We start from the raw sequence: 25,068 nt of genomic DNA, 5'->3' as shown, positions 1-25,068 counted from the left end.
TACATATATACAATATCAACCTATTCAGTATCCTCCTCCCTTCCTTTCTCCACCCTTTATGTCTCCTTTTCAACTTACTGGCCTCTGCTACTAAGTATTTTCATTCTCACACAGAAGCCCAGTCATCTGTAGCTAGGATCCACATACGAGGGAGAACATGTGGCGCTTGGCTTTCTGGGCCTGGGTTACCTGACTTAGTATAATACTTTCCAGGTCCATCCATTTTTCTGCAAATTTCATAACTTCATTTTTCTTTACCGCTGAGCAGAATTCCATTTTATAAATGTACCACATCTTCATTATCCACTCATCTGTTGAGGGACATCTAGGCTGGTTCCATTTCCCAGCTATTATAAATTGAGCAGCAATAAACATGGTTGAGCATGTACTTCTAAGGAAATGAGATGAGTCCTTTGGATATATGCCTAGGAGCGCTATAGCTGGGTCATATGGTAGATCAATCTCTAGCTGCTTTAGGAACCTCCACACTGTTTTCCACAATGGCTGGACCAGATTGCATTCCCACCAGCAGTGCAGAAGGGTTCCTTTTTTTCCACATCCCCACCAATATTTATGATCATTTGTTTTCATGATGGTGGCCAATCTGACAGGAGTGAGATGGAATCTCAATGTAGTTTTAATCTGCATTTCCCTGATGACTAGTGACGTAGAACATTTTTTTAGATGCTTATATGCCATTCGTATTTCTTCCTTTGAGAATCTCTCTATTTAGCTCCATAGCCCATTTTTTGATTGGCTTGTTTGATTCCTTATTATTTAACTTTTTGAGTTCTTTGTATATCCTAGATGTTAATCCTCTATCAGATATATAGCTGGCGAAGATTTTGTCCCATTCTGTAGGTTGCCTCTTTGCTTTTTTCACTGTGTCCTTTGCAGTGCAAAATCTTTGTAATTTCATTAGGTCCCAGTGGTTAATCTGTGGTTTTATTGCCTGAGCAATTGGGGTTGTATTCAGAAAGTCTTTGCCAAGACCAATATGTTGAAGGGTTTCCCCTACTTTTTCCTCTAGCAGTTTCAAAGTTTCCGGTCTGATGTTAAGGTCTTTAATCCATTTGGACTTAATTCTTGTGCATGGCGAGAGAGAAGAATCTATTTTCATCCTTATGCAGATATTTATCCAGTTTTCAAAACACCATTTGCTGAAGAGGCTGTCTCTTCTCCAATGAGTATTTTTGGCATTTTTATCGAATATCAGGTGGCTATAGCTACTTGGGCTTACATCTGGGTCCTCTATTCTGTTCCACTGATCTACATGTCTGTTTTTGTGCCAGTACCATGCTGTTTTTGTTACTATGGCTCTGTAGTATAGGTTAAAATCAGGTATGGTGATACCACCAGCCTCTTTTTTGTTGCTCAGTATTATTTTAGATATTCGAGGTTTTTTGTGATTCCAAATGAATTTTTGGATTGTTTTTTCTATTTCCATGAAGAAAGCCTTTGGAATTTTGATAGGGATTGCATTAAATGTGTAGATTGCTTTAGGTAAGATTGCCATTTTCACGATATTGATTCTTCCAATCCAGGAACAAGGGATGTGTCTCCACTTTCTAGTGTCTTCTGCAATTTCTCGCTTGAGTGTTTTAAACTTCTCATTGTATAGATTCTTTACTTCCTTGGTTAGGTTTATTCCAAGGTATTTTATTTTTTTTGATGCAATTGTGAATGGGAGTGATTCTCTGATTTCATCCTCTGTGTGTTTGTTGTTAGTATATATGAAGGCTACTGATTTCTGTGTATTTATTTTGTATCCTGCTACATTGATATAGGTTTTGATCAGCTCTAACAGCTTGCTAGTAGAGTCTTTAGGGTCCTTTATGTATAGAATCATGTCATCTGCAAATAATGATAAGTTGATTTCTTGCTTTCCAATTTGTATCCCTTTTATGTGTGTCTCTTGCCTTATTAGCACAAGATTTTGATGTTGTATTTTGAACCCAAGCCTTCTACTTTTGTTTTCAACCTCTTTTCTCTAGGGTCCTTAATCCCTTTCCCTTATGTTATAGGAAGTGTCCTGTCCTTTAGGCTCCTTTAGGAGGAGCCTATACATACACTTCCCACCATTCACCAGAGTTTGTTTCTGCAGGAAATCTGCAGATGCCATAGGAAATAAATGGAAAAATCTATTTCAAAGGACAAAGGAGGATACGTCCATATATGTCTTTCTTTTTATTGCATTCCTTCTTTTCTTTTTATTGCCTCTTTTCATTCATTTTTAATTCGTTTTGTTTCTGAGACTGGGTTTCACTCTATAGCCCAGATGGGCCTTGAAATCTTGCTCCTCTTACATTGTACTTCCATGTACTGGGATTACAAGTATGTGCCACTTTCCCTCCCTTTCTCTCTACCTTTCTTCCTTTCCCTTGTTCTTTCTCCTTCATTCCTTATTTCTCTCTTCCCCCTTTTTTCTTTGTTTTAGTAACTCTTATGCTTACATTCATTTTAGTAGAAGAAACACTGAAGGAAAACAGTTAAGTGTCCTTTCCTGGAACTCTGTGTAGCACAGGTGAATGCCATGAGTATGTTGGCTTTGGAGGAAGGATCTCTGCTTGATGTTGCTCTTCTGAGCTAAGATGGTCTCTGTGGTGCCTTGGAGTCCTTCCCCAAGGCTTTTCCACCTTTTCTGTTTTCAGTGAGCACCTGTGGACCAGCCACCCCTCTCTGTTGAGCTGCTTTCTCAGGGCTCTACCACACTTCCTCATCTGGGAATTGCTATGAGATCTTGTGTTTGCAGTTGACATCATGACATTCTTTCATACTCATCACCAACAGCCTCACATCCTGTAGACACATTGACTCAAATACATAATCACCTGAAACTTGTTCCCTGGGGTGACACAACACATGCCTATTCTCTTCAGACAGGGCACAGTTAACAGACAAAGGTATGATCACACTAAAACCTGTTTTGGTGAGGTAATGAGCTTATTGGGGTTACTTATGGAGCAGAATGAGATGTTGCTTATAGGACTTATGGAGCAGAGTGAGAAGTTCCTTATAGGCGCATGCAATCCTCAAAGGCTGCTGCATCACCAAATAGCCCACCCCAGCATAGATGGCAACATGTAGAACTGCACATATGGAGCACGCTGCACAACCTGCAGACAGCTTGGCTGGTTAGAGAGTTTCTCCTTAAGCAGCTGTTTTTCCATTAGATAACCTTAGTGCAGGATCTTGCAACCATTTCCTCAGGCGTATTGACTTCCTAAGTCTTCTGATCTATCCTCCCCACACAAAGGAATGTTTCAATTCAGAAGAAAATTCCTTTACAATATTCACAAAGAAGAACACCTTAAGGATGGAAAGTAGTTTACTATATTCAAATGCATAAGTTGCACAGAGAATTTTATACATCCAAATCCATAAGCTATTGCTAAGGCAAGCATTAACTGAAAAAGGCTCATGGCTTTTCATGGCTGACCCAATATGGTAGACAGACAAGGGTGTGATGGAGGTCGTGGCCTCACACCATTATGCTGCGCATAATGGAGAGAGGACTTTGCTTCACTTTACATGTTTCTCTTTAAAGAGGAAATTTATATTCATTTGAAAGCATAATTATAATATACATACAAAAATAAAACTATAACCATGTTAAGCTATAATGGTATTTTGGGGGGATTTAGCTTCTAATCTCATAAACAAAGGGAGTGTGGTGAGACAAGCATCTTTGGTCCAACATCTCCTGTCTTTACCTACACTTGTTTGTTGTAAGAGGGAGGATAAGATGTATTTTGATTTATAACCTAACTTTTAGCACATTGAACACAAAAAATCTCTTTTTAAAGAAGTAGCATGATAGTGTATGCTGGGTTTGATGACATGCTTTGTATCATGCTATCCTTTATAATCTTTTGCAGGACAGCTCCTCTCTGAAATATAATATAAATCATTTCAAATAGAAATGAGAGGTAAAGAAATACCACTCATTTCATTAAACCTATTTTCTCTAAATATTATTATTTCTTTGAAAGCTCTGTCTTGTAGGAAATGTAGATTAATGTAGAAAGAACGATGTCAATGTTGAAGTAACAAACCATGATGCCCTTAACTAAATAAATAGAGTGTGCTGACTAAGCTCCCAGTTTACTCTTCACTCTTTTCTTCAGTAGGAAAAATAATCCTGTCATGGAGCTTCTGGAGGATTGAACATGAATGAGTTGGTCATAATGTATAGGATATAATTCACCTCTCTAGTTTTACTATAAATATCTTACCATTTCTTAGACAAAAACAGACACACTTTTCTTAGAACAGATAGAAGAGTGTGTTATTATTTTTCCACATTTATGAAACAAACCCAAAGCACTGAAAATATTAATTTGAGGTTAGGTGAGTCAGTAAGTTGACCTTAAGTCACCTACATAACTTTTCAAAATTATTGTTCAGTTAATTAAAAACCTATGGTGTCAGGACAGAAGTGGTATGCCCTGACTTCTGTAAGGAGACAGGACTAGTCATTCATAGCTTGTGAAGCCAAGGTACCGAGCACATACCTTATCTATGTGGTGACAAGGCTTCTCCCAATTGTGGAACAATGGTATGCTCTCAAGAAGGCTGCCAACTGCTGCAAGAAATGCTTTGCACCTCCATCTCAGTCACTTTCATTTACATGAGCAAAGTAACTAAAGAACAGAAAGTGTGCACACAAGTGTTCTGACATTCTGGCATGCGTACAGTGACCAAAGTCAAGCAATTGGATTGCCTGATATGCTAATTGGAATGTTAAACACGTGTGTGTTACAGAAATCCTCACATGATTTAATAGCCTGCTTTTAATAATACATAGAGGAGTCCTAAGAATTCTCATCACATATTGTTCTGCACTTAACAAATACTAGTTTATGTTTTAAAAATTGATAAATAAGGGTGCTGGAGAGATAACTCAATTGTTCAGAGTGCTCTCTATGCAAGCACAAGGGCCTAAGAAACCTGAAACCACCAAATTCAATTTTCTAGCATCCAGGTGAACAACTGGGTGAGGCCAGGAACATCTATAACCCCAGTCCTGTGGGAAGCAGAGACCAGAGAAACACTGGCACTTGCTAATAGCAAACTCTTAGTTCACTAGGAGACTTTGTCCTAAGGAAACAAGCAGATAAGTGATTGAATGGGGACACCCTACATTCACTTCTCACCTCTGCACACATGCAAAGGGCACATACCTCTACTCACACACCTGCATGCACTACACACATCTCATGCACAACACACCACACATACTACACATGCAGATAAAAATTTACTAAATTAGGGCTGGAGATATGGCTTAATGGCTAAGGCATTTGCCTGCAAAGCTAAAGGACCTAGGTTTGACTCCCAAGGACAAACTTAAGCCAGATGCCTCTTGAGTTTGTTTGCAGCAGCTGGAGGCCTTGGTATGCCCATTTTCATTCTATCTACCTCTTTCTCCCTCTCTCTCAAATAATTAAAAATAAAATATTTTTAAATTATTTAAGTAGAATGTAAAAATATCTGATAACCATCTGTATTACACAGTATCTGTTAATATTTATATAATCATGTTTAAATCATTGTATAAATAAATGCCATTATGTATTTAGGTATGATTGCACACTTATAGCTATTTATATAAATTTTTAGAAAATTTTTAATAACTTGTTATTCTGTTATAAATACTACATATAAAAGTGATATAATAATCATATACATTAATTAATTAATGTTCCATTATATTTTAATTGCATATTATGAGATAAAAAATAAAATAACTTTTAAACTGAATCAGAAAATTTTTGTGAGTACTGATAATTTAGATAATTAGCATTTCTTATTTTAAAAATCTAAGAATTAACAAAGACAAACTCATGACTTAATCACAATATATGTAATTTAAATATTTAATTTAAATTTTTGAAAATAAAATATTGGACTGAAGAGATGGCTTAGTGGTTAAGCGCTTGCCTGTGAATCCTAAGGACCCTGGTTTGAGGTTCAATTCCCCAGGACTCACATTAGCCAGATGCACAAGGGTCCCACATGTCTGGAGTTCGTTTGCAGTGGCTGGAGGCCCTGGCAGGCCTATCCTCTCTCTCTCTCTCTCTCTCTCTCAAATAAATTAATAAAAATTTTAAAAATAAAAATTAAAAAATATATAAAATATTTATATCACAGTTTATATGTGTTGAATTATGTGTATTTAATTAACTGTATAAATATATAAATTTAAATTTCATATATTTGTATGATATATGTCTGGAGGACATTTATATAAAATTTGTTAAAAGTGTTATGTTTATATTTAAGTATATTTAATGAATCTATATGTATATACTTCTGTGAATATTGCTCAAATCAGCATTGGGATTTGGAGTTTTTCCCTTCATATTTCTTCATCTCCTTCTTTCTTTGCAAATATTTGGTGTGCATTTGTGTTGTGGGGACCTCACCAGGGTCTCTTTCCACTGTAAATTACGCCAGATGTCGGTGCCACTTTTTGCATCTGATTTTACATGTGTGGCTTGGAAATTGATCCCTGGTTGTCAGGCTTTATCATCAAATGCCTTAAAAACACTGAGCCATCTGACCCCTTTCACATTTGAGTTAGTACTTTAGCTCCCTTGCAAAGTGATACAAACATTTCTGTCAAATGGTCTCATGAACCATGAAAATGTGTATCATGTGAAGTCTCTACATGGGCCCTAAAAAACATTCATGATTCTTAAATCCGTAGTCCTGGGATGCCCACAGAGACTGGAGGAAAAGGGCTGGCTGTAGCCCCAGGCTACATTTTGATGGCATGCTTCTGTCTCATTGACATAAATTTTGCTCAGCTCACTTACACTGATTTTATTCTAGACTATGCTCCTTTTTTTTTTTTTTCATTTCATTTTGGGCAGCAAATAAATACCTTGGTTTAATTTGAAGATACATAAAGAAAGTATTTCCTCTTTGGACATTTGCTGCCCAGAGGGATTTATGGTTAGAAGGGCAGCTATTAGTATTAGGTAAATTGTAAAACAATATACTTGAATCCCCTCCCCCCCCTCTGGTTGCAAAATAGTACTGGGAGGCAATTATCTTGGAAAGATTGAAAGTTTTGGATGCTATCCAAGTAGTCTTCATTTGCTATACAATAAAGACTCATTAATTTTCTTTTTACATTCTCAAGAAGATTTGCATTTGAAGAAACTGTATTAGAGTCTAAAAGATATTTTGAAGTTTTAAATTTCCATAAACTGAGTACTTAAAACATGTGACAACAGAATTTAAGATAATACGTGAAAAATTCAGATATAAATATTAATATAAAGACATTCAAACACTAGTATTTAATACATATCACATTAAAATATTTAGTTAGGAAAGATAGCATTGGCATAATTTAGATGCTTGAAAAGCTCAGTGTTGATTCTCACAGAAACGCAAATTCTGCAGGTACAATTGTAAATCTATTAATATGAAATCTTGAACAATACCTATACAAGCAATGTGATTGGAGAAGTTTATTCTAATGTAAACATGCCTTTAACCCCTTTCCCCCAGTATTTCCCTGCTAAAGGAAAAATCCTCATGCGATGTCAACAACCCTTATTTATTTATATCTGTGGAGCCTGTGAAACATTTGTTAGACACTGGTTGATGAATATTGACCTTAGGCAGAGACTTCACATGCTCACTAGAAACAAAGGAGAGTGGGAAAGGTTCTGTTATGCTTGTGGAAATGGCTGGGGTGATCTCTAATGAGCATAAGCCTGGTCTTGCAATATTTAAGAAGTTGTTGCAGCAGGAAAATGCTGTTAACAGACCCATCACATTACTGGTTCAAGAAGTCGGAGTGTTCAGGACTAGAAACTTTCTTACTGACAGGAAAATTCTTCTGATTCTCAAAGGGAAACTCCAAAAAAAAAAAAAAAAGGAAAAGAAAAAAAAAAGAAAGAAAAGAAAAGAAAAGAAATACCCAGCCTTGTTCCCTTTCAAAGAAGCTGTTCTGCACTTCCTAAACCCAGAAGGAAAAATGTCACTGCTGGTTTCTTTCAAACTGATTCCAGCTCAAATTCGGCTAGCCATAGCACCCACCAAACACATAGCCTTTTGAAAGGCTGTGAATGGTCACAGATGGGATGGGATAATGCTCCTCAAGAATTTCAGATGGCTCAGCACTTAAGGTGCTTGTCTGAAGAGCCTGATGACCTGGGTTTGATTCTTCAATACCCACATAGGGACAGATGCACAAAGTGGTGTACGCATCTGGAGTTCATTGGCAGCAGCTAGAAGAACTGGCATGTCAATTCTCTCTGTTTCTCTTCTCTCTATCTCTCTCTTCTTGCAAGTAAATAAATAAATAAAAATATTAAAAGAAATAAAAAGAATTTCACCCACATACCATATCAAGATGGCCAAGTGGTCTAAGGCACCAGACTCAAGAATTTCAACCACCATGTTCTCTATAACACTATACTTGATTGGCATGCCTTTGGTTCACTCTCTGGCTCTGGTTATCTAGAGATGAGACCTACCTAATGTGCTGTCATTTGAATTTTGATTTTAAACAAGAAAAAAATTGCTATCAGATGGCTGATTCTTAATTAAGATTTAGACTAAAATTTAATATATTTCAATACATTTATTCATATTATGGCATATAACATATAAAATTTCTGAAGACATTGTTCAACCAAATTTGAATTAAAATATTAAACAGTTGTCTTCATATCTCCTTACTGCTTCAGTTTTGAGAAGAATTAATCACTGGTGATGCAAATAAAATAGCATGAGGACTGGGTGAGCTGAACGTTGGCTTGGGCAAACCCTGGCTGCACCCTGGGCTCTCTGTCATCTTCTGAGCTCCTCTCTCTGCTGCAGACAAGCATCCGTACTTTACATTGACTCTGCACTTTCTGTCACTGGTTGCAGTCTGCCACCCTTTTCATCCTTATCTAATTTGTCCTGTACGTATAGAATTCCAACCAAGTATCTTTTCTGTAGTAGGTAACTTGTGGCTACCTTTAAAAGTTCCACAATATTTTCATCAAACTTGGATAAGTATCTCCAATTATTCTCATTTATTTTTACTATTACACAAGGAAAGAAAGAAGAAGAAGGAGAAGGAGAAGAAGGAGAAGAAGAAGGAGGAGGAGAAGAAAAAGGAGTAGGAGGTTGAGAAGAAGAAGGAGAAGAAAGAGAAATATTAGAAGTAGATCCCTTTAGAACCTCAGTGTTGTGGCTCAGACCCTTTTGATTTCTACAGAATGGTGAAATAAGGTGGTGACCAACATTCACTCTGGGGAGCCCATCATCACTGGGCGTGGAAGCAACTATTTTTATGAAGGGTCCAGCAGGAAGTGAAATAAGGTGGAAATGATAGTCCCCACTGGAGTTTAAAATCATTACATCTAGGTATATTTAGGAGGTCAACTTTAGACAGTAACTATTAGGACATTCACATAGTTTGGAAAATTTACCCTAGCATATGACACGGCTCACTAAACCATAGGTTTGGAGCAAAATCCTTGCAGAAAGATAGACATTTATGTATATATGTCTCTATGGATCAATATATGTATGTATATATGTATGTATGTATGTATGTATGTATGTATGTATGTATCTATCTATCTATCTATCTATCTATCTATCTATCTATCTATCCATCCACATCTGAATTTATAGGTATGTGTTTATTTTATACTTATGTGTATATTAGTATCTTGGTATGTCTTTATCATGCCTTTGTCTCTTTCTATATATATTTTTAAACTTGATTTTATTTTATTTTTTGAGAGGTGAGGGGAGAAAGGCAGATATATAGAGAGAATGGGTTCACCAGGGCCTTCAGCCACTGAAAATGAACTCTAGATGCATGTGCCACCTTGTGCATCTGGCTTTACATGGGTACTAGGGAATTGAACCTTAGCCCTTTGGCTTTGCAGGCAAGTGCCTTAACCACTAATCCATCTCTCTGGACCCTGATTCTATGCATTTTATCTTTATTTATGTCTATGGTGAGGACTACTTCCATATGTATCTATATATCACATATCTATATGTGGAGAGAGGATATATATACATATATATCACGTAATATACTAGTTTGAAGCACTTAGAAACATATAGTTCTGTGGCATTAATCATATTCACAGCCACACATCTGTCACTGCCATTCCTCTTCAGGATTTATTCACACCCACCTCAGCTTCTTAACATTTAAAATAGGAGCCTGAAGCCCCATCTTCCTCATAGCCTCTGGCAACTGCCATCCTTCCCTTGAGTCTCTAAATTGAGCCTCTCTTTATTTTTATCTTCTGGGTATCTTTAGCTCTAGCCTCTGCTGGACAGCCAATAGCCAGGTCTTACATTTTCTCTTTATATTGTATAGGTCAGCCTTCCAACTTAATCTTGGTAGCAAGAGGATTGGTTTGTTAGAATCAAGTAACTTAGAGGTCCTTGAGGTAGGGGAGAGCCAGTTTCTGTTGAATCTGCTTTCCCAAGCTTGTTGATAGTCATGTTCCAGAGTTTTCTCATAGATTCTCCATTGTGTCCATGTCTTCATTGCCAGCCTTATTGGAATTTATATTAACTTAAGAATCACTTCAAAGCACTGTTTCCAAAATAGTCACACCCAGAAGAACTAGGAAGATGACTTCACTATATATTCTGTGTGGGGCTTTATTCAGAATGTAACATGAGGTTTAACCCATTCATAATGATACCAACTACACTAAAGGGAAGGTTTATTTCACCATATGCTTGGATCTTTCACAGACATTTGTTTTTTCTTACCTCTATTGCTATCTGCATTTATGCTTAGATTTTAGTGACAGGTTTTCTTCCTTCTCTTTTTCTTATATTCATATAATATTGTAATTAAATGGAAATCATATAATATACAAAATCATGAAAGCATTTAAATGTAAAAAATATTTTACTTATACACTCCTTACAGCTCTCCCTGTCAAAGTATTTATTAAAAATTTATATAAATAAATAAATATAATATCTTAATATACTGCATGTCTATTAACATAGATTTATAATTATTTTATAACTTTATTTTTTAATTAATTAATTTGCAATCAGATAAAGACAAAGAAAAAATAGACAGAGAAAGAGAGAGAGAGAGAGAGAGAGAGAGACAAAGAACAAGAGAAAGAGAGAATGGAAATGCCAGGGCCACTAGCTTTCACAAAAGAACTCTATGTGACATTTTGTGCAACTGGCTTTATAAGGGTACTGGGGAATCAAACCCAAGTTATTTGGCTTTGCAGGCTAGAATCATCTCTCCAGCCCATGAACTTATTTTTAAATATTGCAGAAAATAAAGATTTGAAAAGCACATAACTGTACTTATGGTTTTTACATATTTATACATAATTGCCATTACTAAAGAATGTCTTCTCTTCATTGGCTTACAGTTATACCTGGTGTCCTGTTGTTTCAAACTTAAAGAACTTCCTTTAAAAGTTTTGTGAATAGGCCTGTTGACAGACAATACACTCCCTCACCTTTGGCTGTGTGAAGATTTCTTAACTTTTTCCACACACTTGCAGAACAGAAACAGAGTTCTAATTGATACTGCTTTTCTATCAGTACTTATATCACCCTTGGGCCTCCAAACCTGAAATTTTTCTCCTTAAAAAATTGCACATTTTTCAGAGATTCTGGTTTAGAATATGTTACTTTTCTCTTTCAGCTTTCACAGTTATCTTTTTGTCTTTATGTTTTAGTAATTTAATTACAATTTGCCTCCTGGATGTCTTTGGGTTCACTCTACTTACTTGGAGTTTACCGAGAAATTAATTTGTCTATCACATTTAAGTGGATTTGATGTGAGGTAATTATATGAGCTAAGCAAATTCTGGTGTTGAGAGTGAGGACAGGGCCATAAAGATTGATTGCTGCCTTTGTGCCAGTACAGAAGGTACTGGCTCTTGATGCCGAGTCCCCTCATGCTACTGCTTCCACTGCAGGCTCCAGCAATGGTGGTGCCAAAGCCCACCACAGTGAGGTCCTGAGTGAAAGAGAGATCACTCCATCAGACAAAGAGTATCTCTCACAAGCACCCCTGTGGATGCTGCCCCAAATCTTATTAAACTGAATTGGATCACCAGTGCTCTGCTTAGCAAATCTTTGGCAAGGGAGAGGAAAGTGGTTAGGATAGACAAATTATATAGGGAAGAGTGGATGTTTGCATAGCAGCCCCCCTTCCAATATACAAATGATCTTCTGAATCTATTCTATGATGGTATGGACCCAGCGGGGGCTGACTCACTTCTTGAGAGAGACCCAGAATGAGCCTGCAGTTGCATGGTTCCTAGTTTGGTCAATATAAAGCACATTCAGTGTTGAAAAATTAAATTAAATTAATTTTATTCAAATATTCTTATAAAGATATTAATTGTTATTCATGGGAAATAAATGAAGGCATTCTTTGTTATAAACACAGGCATATCCCCATGATCCTGTAAACTGTGACCCAGCTCAAGGGCAGTCATTGTGAACAAATGAGTTTTTAATTAAATTTCCACCTCTTCAAACAGGGTAGTGTTAAAGGCAAAGAATGTTGTCATCCTTTTATTGGGGAGAAGTCTTAGATTTTCAGGAATAAGAATAAAGTTATGTTTTAATATAACTGTCTTTACTCAGAGAATCACATTTTACGATCTGAATTTTGAAGGTTGGAATGAGCCTTGAATGATTTTTTTTTTTTTTCTGTGTGTTTCCCCAATAGCTGAACCATGTGCTAACGATGCTTCTCTCTGCTACAGTGACTCAAGGAGGTGAGGCTTTAGTCTCTGACATGTGTCCAGACCCCGGGATTCCAGAAAATGGTAGAAGAACTGGTTCTGACTTCAGGTAGGAAAGAACAATGCAGTTTGAAAGAGAAACATTTTCTAACACATATATGATTCTGTTGTCATTTTAAGCTTTGTTGACTTTTAGATTTGAAGTCATCACCTATGAGTAATTAGGCATATATGTTATTTGTGGAACTTAAGAAATGTCATGCTGAAAAGCATCAGGTATTTGGAATTGAAGATTTCAGTTCATAATGAGCCCAGTGTGAGAACTTTGGCTTAAAAAAATGTATTTGTCCTCAGTGTGTTTTTTGCCTACTTTTATATTTTTAACATGTTTTATTTACTTACTTATTAATTTATTTATTTGTAAGGAGTGAGAGAAAGATAGAGAGACACACAGAGAGAGAGAGTGAGAGGGAGAGAGAAATAGAATGGGTATAACAGGGCCTCTTGCCACTGCAAACAAACTCCAGAAACATGAGCCAGTATGAGTACCTGGCTTTACATGGGTACTGGGAAATTAAAGCCAGGCCAGTAGGCTTTGCAAGAAAGTGCCTTTAACTGCTGAGCCACCTGCTCAATCTTTTTTAAAACTCTAATTACTTTTAATGCATGTCATTTAATATTATTACTTTTTTCTTTATTTGTTTGGTTTATTGTTGTGTTTTTTTTTTAAAGCAAGTTCTCACTCTAGCCAAGGCTGACCTAAAATTCTCTCTGTATCCTCAAGCTGGCAACTCACAGCCCTCTCTTTTCCTCATTGCAAATCCCCCTTCCACTGAATTCCTTATTCTCTCCAACTTACCTCTCTTCTAGTTTGATGTTCACCAAATAAACTATCAAAATTGGTTGGTGATATCAGCACTCAGTACAGTTTATTCAGAGATGTTGTGAGCCATCTTTCATGGGCTATGAAGGGCTCTGAGTGCAGCTGTGATTACAGTGGTGATGGGGCAGTGGGTTCCTGCATCTCTGAATTCACTCAAAAGCAAGATCTGTCACCTTCTAGGATGGACTAGCAACACAAATAAGCTGAAAAGTCAAGACCACACACTTTGAGAGAAAACAAAAACAATTAAAGTGAGCAGAAATCGAAGAGAAGTAGTTGAGAGGGAAGAGGAATGCTATTCCCGGACCTCAAAATACCAATGTTATTTTTATTTTACTTTTCTTTAAAAAAAAAAAAAAACTATTTATTTATTTGAGAGTGACAGACAGAGAGAAAGTGGCAGATACAGAGAGACAGAGAATGGGCGTGCCAGGGCTTCCAGCCACTGCAAACAAACTCCAGACGTGTGTGCCCCCTTGTGCATCTGGCTAACGTGGGTCCTGGAGAACCGAGCATTGAACCTGGGTCCTTAGGCTTCACAGGCAAGCACTTAACCACTAAGCCATCTCTCCAGCCCTTATTTTACTTTTCATGTGTATGTGTGTGGTGTGTGAGTGTCCACCATTACGAATGCACATGTAGAAGCCAGGTGTTGCTGTGAAATATCTTCTTTGATTACTTAGAAAATTATTTGATAAGGCAGGATCACTATTTTGAATTTAGGTTTTGTCAACTCAGTTAGTCTAGCTAGCCAATTTGCCCCAAAATTCGCATCTCTTCCCAGGGCTGGGATTACAGATGGGCTGCCATGCCAGACTGCTGACATTTTTGCAGATGCTGGGGCTTTGAACTTAGGTTGTCATGCTTAGGAGGCAAGTACTTCATACATATTTCAATATTCATATTGAGCCATGTTTTTATCCCCAGCAATAGTACTTTCAGGGAGGATAAGGAAACACAACAGTTATCTCTGGTATGTTATAATACTATAATGTAGTTGGTATTGTTACTATATTCTGTTAAGTTATAAAGTACCATTACCTTGGTTAATTATAAAGTAAAGAGGTTAATTTCAGCTCATGGATCTAGAGGTCTCAGATCATAGGGTGATGCTGGGAGATGGTCTTTAGAAGAAGACTTACAAAGCAATGTGGATATTATGAGAGAGAGAGAAAGAGAGAGAGAAAGAGAGAGAGAGAGAGAGAGAGAGAGAGAGAGAGAGAGGGAGAGAGAGAGAGAGTTACATATGGGATTTCATATGTACATATTCTCTACCATTTATGGTCTCTTCTATACTTATGAAGTCAATAGGACCCATGCCAATCACCTCCCAGTCTCTGGCTGTAGACACTAGAGTGAGATTGAAGTTGCTCTTTATGGAGATCAAATTTCAGCACATGAAGCCCTGAAGTATTTGCATAGACCATCTCAATCCCAGTACTGGCCAATAGTGTATACTTTTACAGTAGACAGGAAGTAGAAAGGCAGATGTGGTAAAAGAGACCATAACATGGCATGTGCTAAACATTTTAGCCTTTTTCCAGGGGTCAGCAGCTTATATTATGCTCCTTTGAGAAAGGACTGAGATGGGAGGTTCTTGCCAAATGTTCATTCTGAAGCTGCTGCTGCTGCTGCTGCTGCTGCTGCTGCTTCTCCTCCTCCTCCTCCTCCTCCTCCTCCTCCTCCTCCTCCTCCTCCTCCTCCTCCTCCTCCTCCTTCTCCTCCTTCTTCTTTTTGTCTGTTTTTACAAAGGGTTCTTTGGTATGGGGAGTGGAGGAAGGAGAATAGAGATGAGTAGAAAGTTATGTGAATGCTCATTTAACTTGAATGTAACTTTAAACTGATCTTTGGATGGGAGAGTAATTTAGAATATTAGTTGTACATTCTGGGCTTACCTCTTATACTTGCATTTCTACTCTCTTCTGTTGGCTTCCAGCATCTATGTTCCGGAAGTTTTCTAAAGAAAGAGTCTAGGTAAACAGTCCAGTGCAATGTCTATGAGTGATGTTAATTGACAGCCACAGTCCGGGGGATCCTAGAACATCCTCTTAAACCAGAGTTTAAGGAAGAAAAGTGGCTCACAGTGAAGGATGTAGATTCACAGGAGTGTATAAAGTAATAGTCAACTGAAGGCAACCAGGAATCTCCTAGGATCTCTTAAAAATGAAGCCAATAGATGAAATTACACACTCTTGTTCAAACACAAAGGGCTTGCTGTCCATCCTCTCTTCCTGCTTTTCTCCATCTCTCCCTTCTGTCCTTCTTGCCTTCCTGGTTTTCCTTCCTTCTTACCTTTCTTCCTCTCTCTCTCTACCCACCTCTCTTCCTTTCTTTTCTCAATTACCTCCTAATCTCATCACCCAGAAGGGGGAAAAAACATGGTACTTTGAATGCATGTCCCCCATAAACTCAGGTGTTTTACTGAAGTTTGTAGCTCTGGTCTCCAGCCACCTGGCTGGAGGAGGTATCACTAGGGGCAGAGAGGCTGGGGTCAAGAGCAAAACTGTGTTTGGGCAGTGATCACAATTCCAGCCCAAAGGTATGCAGAGAGGGGTCAGCTCTGGGAAAGTGCCACTTAATGTAGGTCTGTGCTTGCTGCTTTTTGGGGTGTTTACTGGCTTGTGGTGATTTCTCTCTAGATATATGAATGGACACCATCTTCTTTCACTATCTATAGAGTTATCCTGGGTCTGTAAACTTGAAATAAAGACCTTCCTCCTGTAAAGTGTGTCTAGTTTGCATGTCCATCCCAGCAACCTTGGAACTGACTATAACAGAAATTTGGTACCAAAGAGTTGGGTGTTGGTGAGAAGAATATAACCACATGGAGCTTTGTCTTTTGGAACTTGTATGCTGCAGGAAGAATATGTATGGACTTTGTACTTTGTACTTCAGAAGCTGTAGAGAGTGGTCATTCAAATTTTATAATATATTTTGATCATAGTTTGAAAACACTAAGTGGAGAGAGATTGTGTTGCTTCTGGACATTGAAATGGGAAGGGACGTCAGCAGAAACCTTTGTTGGAACTGGGCTACTGGTATAAAGGCTGGCTGCATTCTTCTGGCCAAACTGAGTTTTATCAGTGTTAAATTTGGAAGTAATGACAGATGTGCTTGGTAGAAGATATGACTAATCAATATTAGAAATAAAGTTGGAAAAGTTCTGACAGATTTAAAGTTGCTGGCACAGAGACATATTTTAGGTAAGGGAAAGAGCTGCTTTTGTCAAGCAGATTCCATCATTAAGGATGGACAACTACTTTATATTGAAACAGTGGAAAGATGCCTGAGGTGATTCTACCTGGGAGAGGCTGAATGATAGAAATGCAAATTCTTTTGAAAAGGATGAAACTTGCTCTTCAAGGTCATGGTTTATCTTATCCCTGGATTAACAATATGATTGTATGATTGCACAGCTAATACTGATTTTCCATTGGTTCAGTCTCTCATTGTTATGCCTGCTAGTGATGGAAATGTTTTCTCTATGCCATTGTGTGTTGGAAGCATGTAACTAACTTGTTTTGATTTTATAGGGTTTATAGTTAATAGACAATCTTGAATCTCTCTCAGATGATAGTTGGGACTTTGGAACAGTCTTTAAGTTGGTGAAAACAATTGGGACTTTGAAGTTAGACTGAATGCAATTTGCAATGTGAGATGGTCAAGAGTCTATGGTGGCCAGGGGAAGAATGTGGTAGTTGGAATGTGCATCACCCACAAACTGAGGTGGTTTATTAAAGCTTATAAATTGTGTCTCCAGTCACTTCACTAGAGAAGGGGTCACAGGGGTTAGATTCTGGGATCTTACCCAAAGGCTTATTTGGGGGCAGATTGTTTTTTCCAGCTCAAGGGCTGGGAAGATGGGTTAGTGGTTAAACCACTTGCCTGCAAAGCCAAAACACCCAGGTTCAATTCCTCAGGACCCACATAAGCCAGATGCACAAGGTAGCACATGTGTCTGGAGTTCATTTGCAGTGGCTGAAGACCTTGGTCTGCCCATACCCCACCCCCATCTTCCTCATTCCCAAATAAATAAAATAAACAGACTTTGAAAAGCAAGAATTCTAGCTCAAAGGTATAGGAGAGTAATCTGAGCTCTAGGGGTACTGCTTGCTGCAGGTTCATGTTTCGTGCTTTTGGTTTTTACTGGCAATTGATGGTTTCTCTTTCTACTAGGATTTGTGAATTGATACTATATTCTTCCACTATCTATGGAATTTTCCCAGGATCTGTAAGCTTGAAATAAATGCCTCCTATGGCAGACAGTTTCAGGCTCCCTGAGATGAACTTCCAAACCAGGTACAGTTATGAAGGAAGGGATTTATTAAAGCTTACAGATACAGGGAAGTTCCATAATGGCAGAAAGAAGTTTGCCCCTCCCCCCACACTTTAAAGGAGCAAATCGAGCTTGAGAGAGAAGTCCCAAGCCAAAGCCACAACACACAGCACACATCAGGAATTACTCCTAGGCACACTTTGCACATATTTAGATTGGAATCTCAAACCCACCATAATACCTTAAGGCTGGACCCTTTGATCTACCCAGTGGCATCATCTCCAGCCAAGTGACTGCAGAGCCAGAGTATAAGCTAATAAAACATTGAATTTATTGGGGGCCACATATTCAAACTACAACACCTCTCTCCCATAAACTGTGTCTGCTTTAGATGTTCATCCCAGCAATGTTGGAACTGACTATAATATCATTCTTCACACAAATTATGTACCCAAACCACAAACCTTAACTAGATCTGACAGGTTATGCCATGGTGATGTGTATCCTAAGGCATTTTCCTTTTGCCCCAGGTTTCCATGATGGAACAGATCCCTGGTTACCACTATCTCTTCATTGCTCAAGGCACTGTCACACAAGGGCCCTTCTCTATTTTCAGAGTTCTATGTTAAAAAAAAAAAAAAAAGAATTAAATTTTATCTAACAAAGTAAAACCCTCTAAATAGCATCTTATGGTAAGAGACCTGGAGAAAATATCTATATTTAATAACTAAACAAAAGAATGGGAAGACTGAAGAATGAATCTGTTTGGTACAACATGGTAATGAAATTGTGATTAGCATTTTAGGTGAATGTGCCTATTTGTATTCTGCTTTATTCTCACAGCCATCTCATGGGGCTACTTACGGGTATGTCTAAGGTTAGGGTAAGCATTAATTATGGGACCCATTGACTCTGCTAGGGTAGGGTCTGGGAAAGATATGGCCAGTTAGTGAATAAAGGAATCTGGCCCATTGTCTTAGTTTCTTGGGCAATCTAGGATATTTACATGTCTCCTCCAAGTGGGTTGCAATCAAAGTGTAACACCCAGGAAATGACTGGAAAAGTAATCCAAATCACTTTTTGATGTTGTTTTTAGATTTCCTGGAAATTTATCCCTAGACAACTCTGCAAATAAAAAGACTTTAGCTTTTTCTTTCCAGACTTTTGTTTATTACCCTTGTTTGATTGAGCAGAGTAGAACCTGTTAGAGTGGAACTGAGAGATATCAAGGATTTACCTCTCGGGTGTGGAGGGCCAAATCCTGGCTTAGTCAGGAGCATGTTATCAGTGGGAGGCTTTCCATAGATGACCTTTATCAGGTTGAGAGCACACTGTTCTATTTCAGATTTGTTCAGATTTTTTAAATGTAGTAGATTTAAGAATTTGTTACAACCATTTTCTACATGTATTGTGATGATATTTGGTTTGTTTGATAAATTTGCTAATATCATTGATAGACTTTCTAAATCAATAGTCTTATATTTGGAGTTTAAATGAATGTGGTTGTGATGTATCCATTGTAATATGGAATTTCCTTTTCCCATAATGGAATGGAATGAGAGATTCATGCTAACTAGGCAAACACTGTACCACTAAGCTAAATTCCACCCAGCCTTTCATTTCCCTAATTATATGTTGTGAGTTTTGGCTTGCTAAAATTTTGTTAAGGAGTTTTACATCTACTTTTGTGAGAAATTTGCATATATGTTACATATGTCTCAAACATGTAGTCTAACGATGCCTGGCTTTACTATAAGAGTAATACTTATAAAATTAATTGTGAAATGTTCTTCCTTATGAAATATTCTAGAAAAGTTTAATTTCTTATTGGTAATTTCATTTACTTAAATGATAAGAGAATTTACTAATGAAGCTATCAAAACTTGGGGTTTCCTGGGCTGGAGAGATGGCTTAGCAGTTAAGGCATTTGCCTGCAAAGCCAAACGACCCAGGTTCAATTCCCCAGGACCCACATAAATGAGATGCACATGAGAGAGCATGTGTCTTAGTTCATTTTCAGTGGCTGGAAGCCCTGTTACACCCAGTCTCTCTCTCCCTTTCTGTGCCTCTTTCTCTCTCTCTCTCTCTCTCTCTCTCAAATAAATAAATAAAAATAAAATTTAAAAAAGTTGGGATTTCTTTATGAAAAGTTTTTAAACTATACTTTTAATTAATTAATTATTTTTTACTTATAAGCTTCCTTTTGTATTTGTTTCTGCTTGAATGATATTTGTAATATTTTTTATGTATATATTTAATTGAAAGAAAAGAGGGAGGGAGAGATTATAGGTATTTCAGAGCCTCTTGATGCTACACATGATCTCCAGACACATGTGCTACTTTGTGCATCTGTCTTTCTATGGGCATCAGGGCATTGAATGAGGGATGACAGGCTTTGAAAGAAAGCACATTAGCCACTAAGCCATCTCCCCTGCCTAAATGAGCTTTCATAGTTTGTAACTCTCAAAGAAATTTGAAATTTCATTTAATTGACCAACTTATTCAGACATAACTTCCCACACTGCTATTTATATCTTTTACTTTGAGTGATTGTTTTGCATATGTATATTTTTGGTGTGCATATGTACCTTTTCATATATATATGGAGAGAGAGAGAATTCAACATCAGATTTCCTACTCAGTTACTCTCCAACTTATTTTTTTGTGACAGAAACTCTTACTGAACCTAGAGATTATTTTGGCTGGAATAGCTACTTTTCTTTTTTTTTTTTAATATTTTTTGTCCATTATTTATTTATTTATTTGAGAGCGACAGACACAGAGAGAAAGACAGAGAGAGAGAGAGAATGGGCGCACCAGGGCTTCCAGCCTCTGCAAACGAACTCCAGATGCGTGCGCCCCCTTGTGCATCTGGCTAACGTGGGTCCTGGGGAACCGAACCTCGAACCGGGGTCCTTAGGCTTCACAGGCAAGCGCTTAACCGCTAAGCCATCTCTCCAGCCCTGGAATAGCTACTTATGTAGACAGCTTCATATTGCTAGGATGAACATCCAAATAAGAAAGAGCTTATAAAATGTAAGGGTTTATTTCAAGCTTAGAGATCCAGGGGGAAGTCCATCAGTGATAGAAGAAGCTGCTTCCATACATCCACACAATCAGAAACCATCACCAGCCAGCAAATATCAAAAGCAGCAAACACAAATGGTCAGCAAGCATCAGAGACCCAGCCAGAGCTCAGACTGCTCCATCTTATACCTTTGGACTAGAATTCAAATCTGTCCCCACTGATACCTTAGGGCTGGACTACAGGATCCAAGTTACAAACTTTAATAAAACAGCTGAGGTCTATGTATTGTGGTGCATGCCTTTAATCACAGCACTTGGGTGGCAGAGTTATGAAGATCACCATGAGTTTGAGGCCACCCTGAGACTACATAGTGAATTCCAGGTCAGCCTTGGTTAGAATGAGACTCTACCTCAAAACAAACAAACAAACAAACAAACAAACAAGAAAAACAGCTGAGTCAGGCTGAAGAGATGACTTAGTGGTTAAAGTATTTCATGTGTAGCCTAAGAATCCAGGTTTGATTCCCCAGAACTGACATAAGTCAGATGCACATGGTGGTAAATGAGTCTCGAGTCAATTGCTAGAAGCACTGGAATGCTCATTTCACTCTCTTCTTCTCTCACTCTCAATAAATAAATAAATAAATAATTTTTCAGAGCACCTGAGTCTATGAGGGGCATACATTCAAACTACCACAGCTAGCTGGCAAACTTTAGGGGTCCTCCTGCCTCAGTCTCTCCAGGACTGTTATTATATGCATACTCCATTATACCAAGTTTTTATGTGGATGTTTGATACCCAAAAGTCATGTCCTCACACTTGCTTGATAAGCACTTTACTGGCTGAGCAATATCTCCTGTCCATACTATCAGTTATCTTTTTCTTAATTTATAAAATTAAGATCATTTTACAGGTAATTTATACAATTAATATCCCTTATAGTTAATACTTTTATAATTACACACAAAGTATTAGATGGCCTCATTATGGAAATTTTAAGCATAATCTGTTTGTTTATCCTTCTCCCCCCTTACTTTACCCATCTTCTTGCTGCTTTCTATTCTTCCATCCCCTCTGCAGTTCCTTTTCTGTTTTTATGACATTAAGTTTCTATTAATCTCCTCCTTTTCTCAATAATTTTTCTTCCTTTTTCATAGTTTCCTTCCTACTTTCACAAACTTCCTGCACACACATACATTAAAAGTTAGGATCTGGAGATATAGCTTAGTGGCTATGGTGCTTGCCTGTGAACCATAAGAACTCATATTCGAATCTCCAGTTCCCATGTAAGCCAGACTCACAATGTCTCACATGTGCATAAGGGGGTGCATGAATCTGGAATTTGTTGCAGCAGCTGGAAGCGCTGGCATGTCCATTCTCTCTCCCTCAAATAAATTAAAAAAAAAAACTTAAAAAGTTAGGATATGCATATGAAAAAAGCAATGAATTATTTCTCTGTCAGAGTCTGGGTCATATTACTTTAGATAATAATTTTCAAAGGCTTTATACATGGCTCAGAAGTTAAAGGCACTTCCTTCAAAGACTGTTGCCCTGACTTAATTTCCAGAGCAATCCACATAAAGTTGGATAAGCATCCACTTGCAGCAGTAAGAGACCCTTGAACACTACACACACACAATTGACACAGACACATGCATACAAAGAAAAAAAAAATTCCAAATCCATCAATTTTCCTGAACATTTCATAATTTTATTATTTATAACTTAGTGAAATTCTATTGCATATATATTCCACATTTTCATAATCCTGTCACCTGTTGTTAGACATCTAGGTTGCTTTTATTCCCATATATTTTAATTGAGTACTGATATCACAATCCAATTCCTTATGTTCACAATTGTTTAGATTTAACTTATTGATTTATTTGGCAATCCCAAAACATCACCACACTGTAGTTTTCACTTGTTTCATGTTTCTCTACTGCTTTATTCAACTCCAGTAGATTTATTTTTATTTCATCAATATTCTTATGTCTATTGCATTTTATTCTTTTGATCATTTGGTTAAGTTGAAGTTAAGATCAATGATATAGATTCTTCTTCTTTCTTCCCCTTCTCTCCATTACCCTATATAGGGTCTCTAAGCTATATTTCTGTATAATTCAAAAGACATTCTGTTTTTCCTTATAATACTTTTCTTCCCATGGTCACTTTAAAGTTTTATTTGGGGAGATGGCTCAGCAGTTAAAGGTACTTGTTTGCAAAGCCTGATGGGCCAGGTTTGATTCCCCAGTAACCATGTGAAGACAGATGATTTTAAGTTTGAAAAAATATAAGTAATTTTTGGCAAATTTGTGTTCAGAGAATATATCATGTAAAGCTTGAATCTGTTTAAGTTAATTGGTACTGCTTATAGCTGAGAATGTATTGTCCATTGTTAGGTATAATTTCAAGTTACGTTTAAAAGTGATGTGTTCTCTTCTTGTAAATCTTGTAAAAACAAGGCTGTGCATGTGGACTGTCTCATTCCCCAACATCACCAGCCCCAAGTACCTACTACCTACATTCCCTGCTCCAACTCCCATTTATCTACATTTCCAGTCCCAGTCCTTGTAGCCTCTTCCATTCGCACTCTTACTTACTTATTGATATTAAGAAGCATCTAATCAGAAACATCTTTGGAAATCTGTCAAGCCAATAGTAGTAGATAGCCATTTTCTAATTTTTTCACATTTGGCTAAGATCCTATCAGTTATTTTCTTTGAAGTAAAAGACATGGTTTTCAGAAAGTGTCTGATTAATACTATAATGTCATCAATGAAAATCTGTCAATACTCCTTTGAAATAAAGAGGAGTTCAGTGGAAGAAACAACCACCCATTGGCTCAAAAATTAATTATAATGTGCTTTTCCTTATCACTGACTTCTGTGGTCTCCATCCGTACTCAAGATGGATTCTAATCAATGGATATGTTCACTAAACTCCAAAACCTTTCCAAATTCACCAAGGACAGTCTTCAGTGGCCCTGGCCCTGGCCCATAGGACACGCTGCTGTTGTTTGAATCATCATCGGTTTTTCCCATTAGTTTTGCAATGGCAACACAGTGAAAAGACTGTATTTTACTTTCAATATTTTTGTACAATAACTGACTTCACAAAGTCTCTCAAAGAATCCTTCTGTAGGGCTTTGTGATCTGCCTCATGAAAACAGATGCTTTAGGTATGCAAACTGAATCTATTCAACACAAACATTGTTGTTGGAAATATGAGTAGCAAACAACATAATAAAAAAGAAATGTGCTATTCAGAAATTTTCTTTGTTGAAAGTAAAATTTAATTGAATTAAGTGTCATTTGTAATGGTAGAGTTGTAGGGATCATGGACATCATATGAAAATTATGGTCATTTGTTGATAAAATTCACTTTTTCTTTTTTATGAGAAAATAGAACCCAAGTGTGTTCACATGTAAATTGGTGGTATGTAACCATGTAAAGATGCCCTATGACTTCATGGATGAAGCAAGGCATGAGTATGCCTATCATATACATGTGCTATAAGTGTGAACTTTTACGATAGAGGAAAGATATCCTTAATTGTTTGGTGCTTTTGAGATTACCTTTAATGAAAATTGCATCAGCTCTTTCTAATGTTTACAATAAAACCTAACTAAAACATAATCCAAATGAGTGACTGATGTGTTCAGGGTGGATGGACAGATGCAGTTATAGTCAGTACTGCGATTGCAGGAGATGTGGGGCTGTTTTGGCTGAAAAGATCACAGTTTATTAGTGTTGTGCCAAGACCCCTGAAGAGCAGCTAAGACCCTCAGTCACCCAGGAGTCACCCAGAGAACCACCAAAGAAGCCAAGACACTTGAAAGTAAAATCAGCAGGTTTCTTTATTGCAAGCGTAGGCCTGTGCTCTGTCCACACAGTCCGGCACAGTGGTAGTGAGGGAGAGAGCCTCGACCCTCAGAGGGAGGGAGTTTAAAAAGAAAATAAAAGACCGCCAAGGTTACATCATATTGTGACTTTTAAAATGATTGGTTCTAAGAGGGTGCACGCAGGAATTTCAGAAAGAGCGTGCGTTGGAACTCCAGCCTACTTATTGTAGGTCAGTAACTTGTTTGCAGAACCTATCTTTTGCAAGAGCTGTTTGCAGAACTTATCTTTTGCAAGAGGCTGCGGCGTCCAT

At 37.5% G+C, this 25,068-nt stretch overlaps 1 protein-coding gene across 4 annotated transcripts in view; it reads left to right on the top strand.

Annotated features, from left to right (window-relative positions):
* Positions 1-25,068, top strand: part of Csmd1 (CUB and Sushi multiple domains 1) — a 1,843,561-nt gene that overhangs the window by 1,283,538 nt on the left and 534,955 nt on the right. For all 4 annotated transcript variants that reach the window (XM_045131039.1, XM_045131041.1, XM_045131040.1 and 1 more), the window contains one exon: positions 12,747-12,834. In XM_045131039.1, the coding sequence (XP_044986974.1) occupies positions 12,747-12,834 (88 nt within the window). The remainder of the gene's footprint in view (positions 1-12,746; positions 12,835-25,068) is intronic.

This window comes from Jaculus jaculus, chromosome 12 (genome assembly GCF_020740685.1).
Source record: "Jaculus jaculus isolate mJacJac1 chromosome 12, mJacJac1.mat.Y.cur, whole genome shotgun sequence".
NCBI lineage: Eukaryota > Metazoa > Chordata > Mammalia > Rodentia > Dipodidae > Jaculus > Jaculus jaculus.
This window is presented reverse-complemented; position numbering and strand designations above follow the sequence as displayed.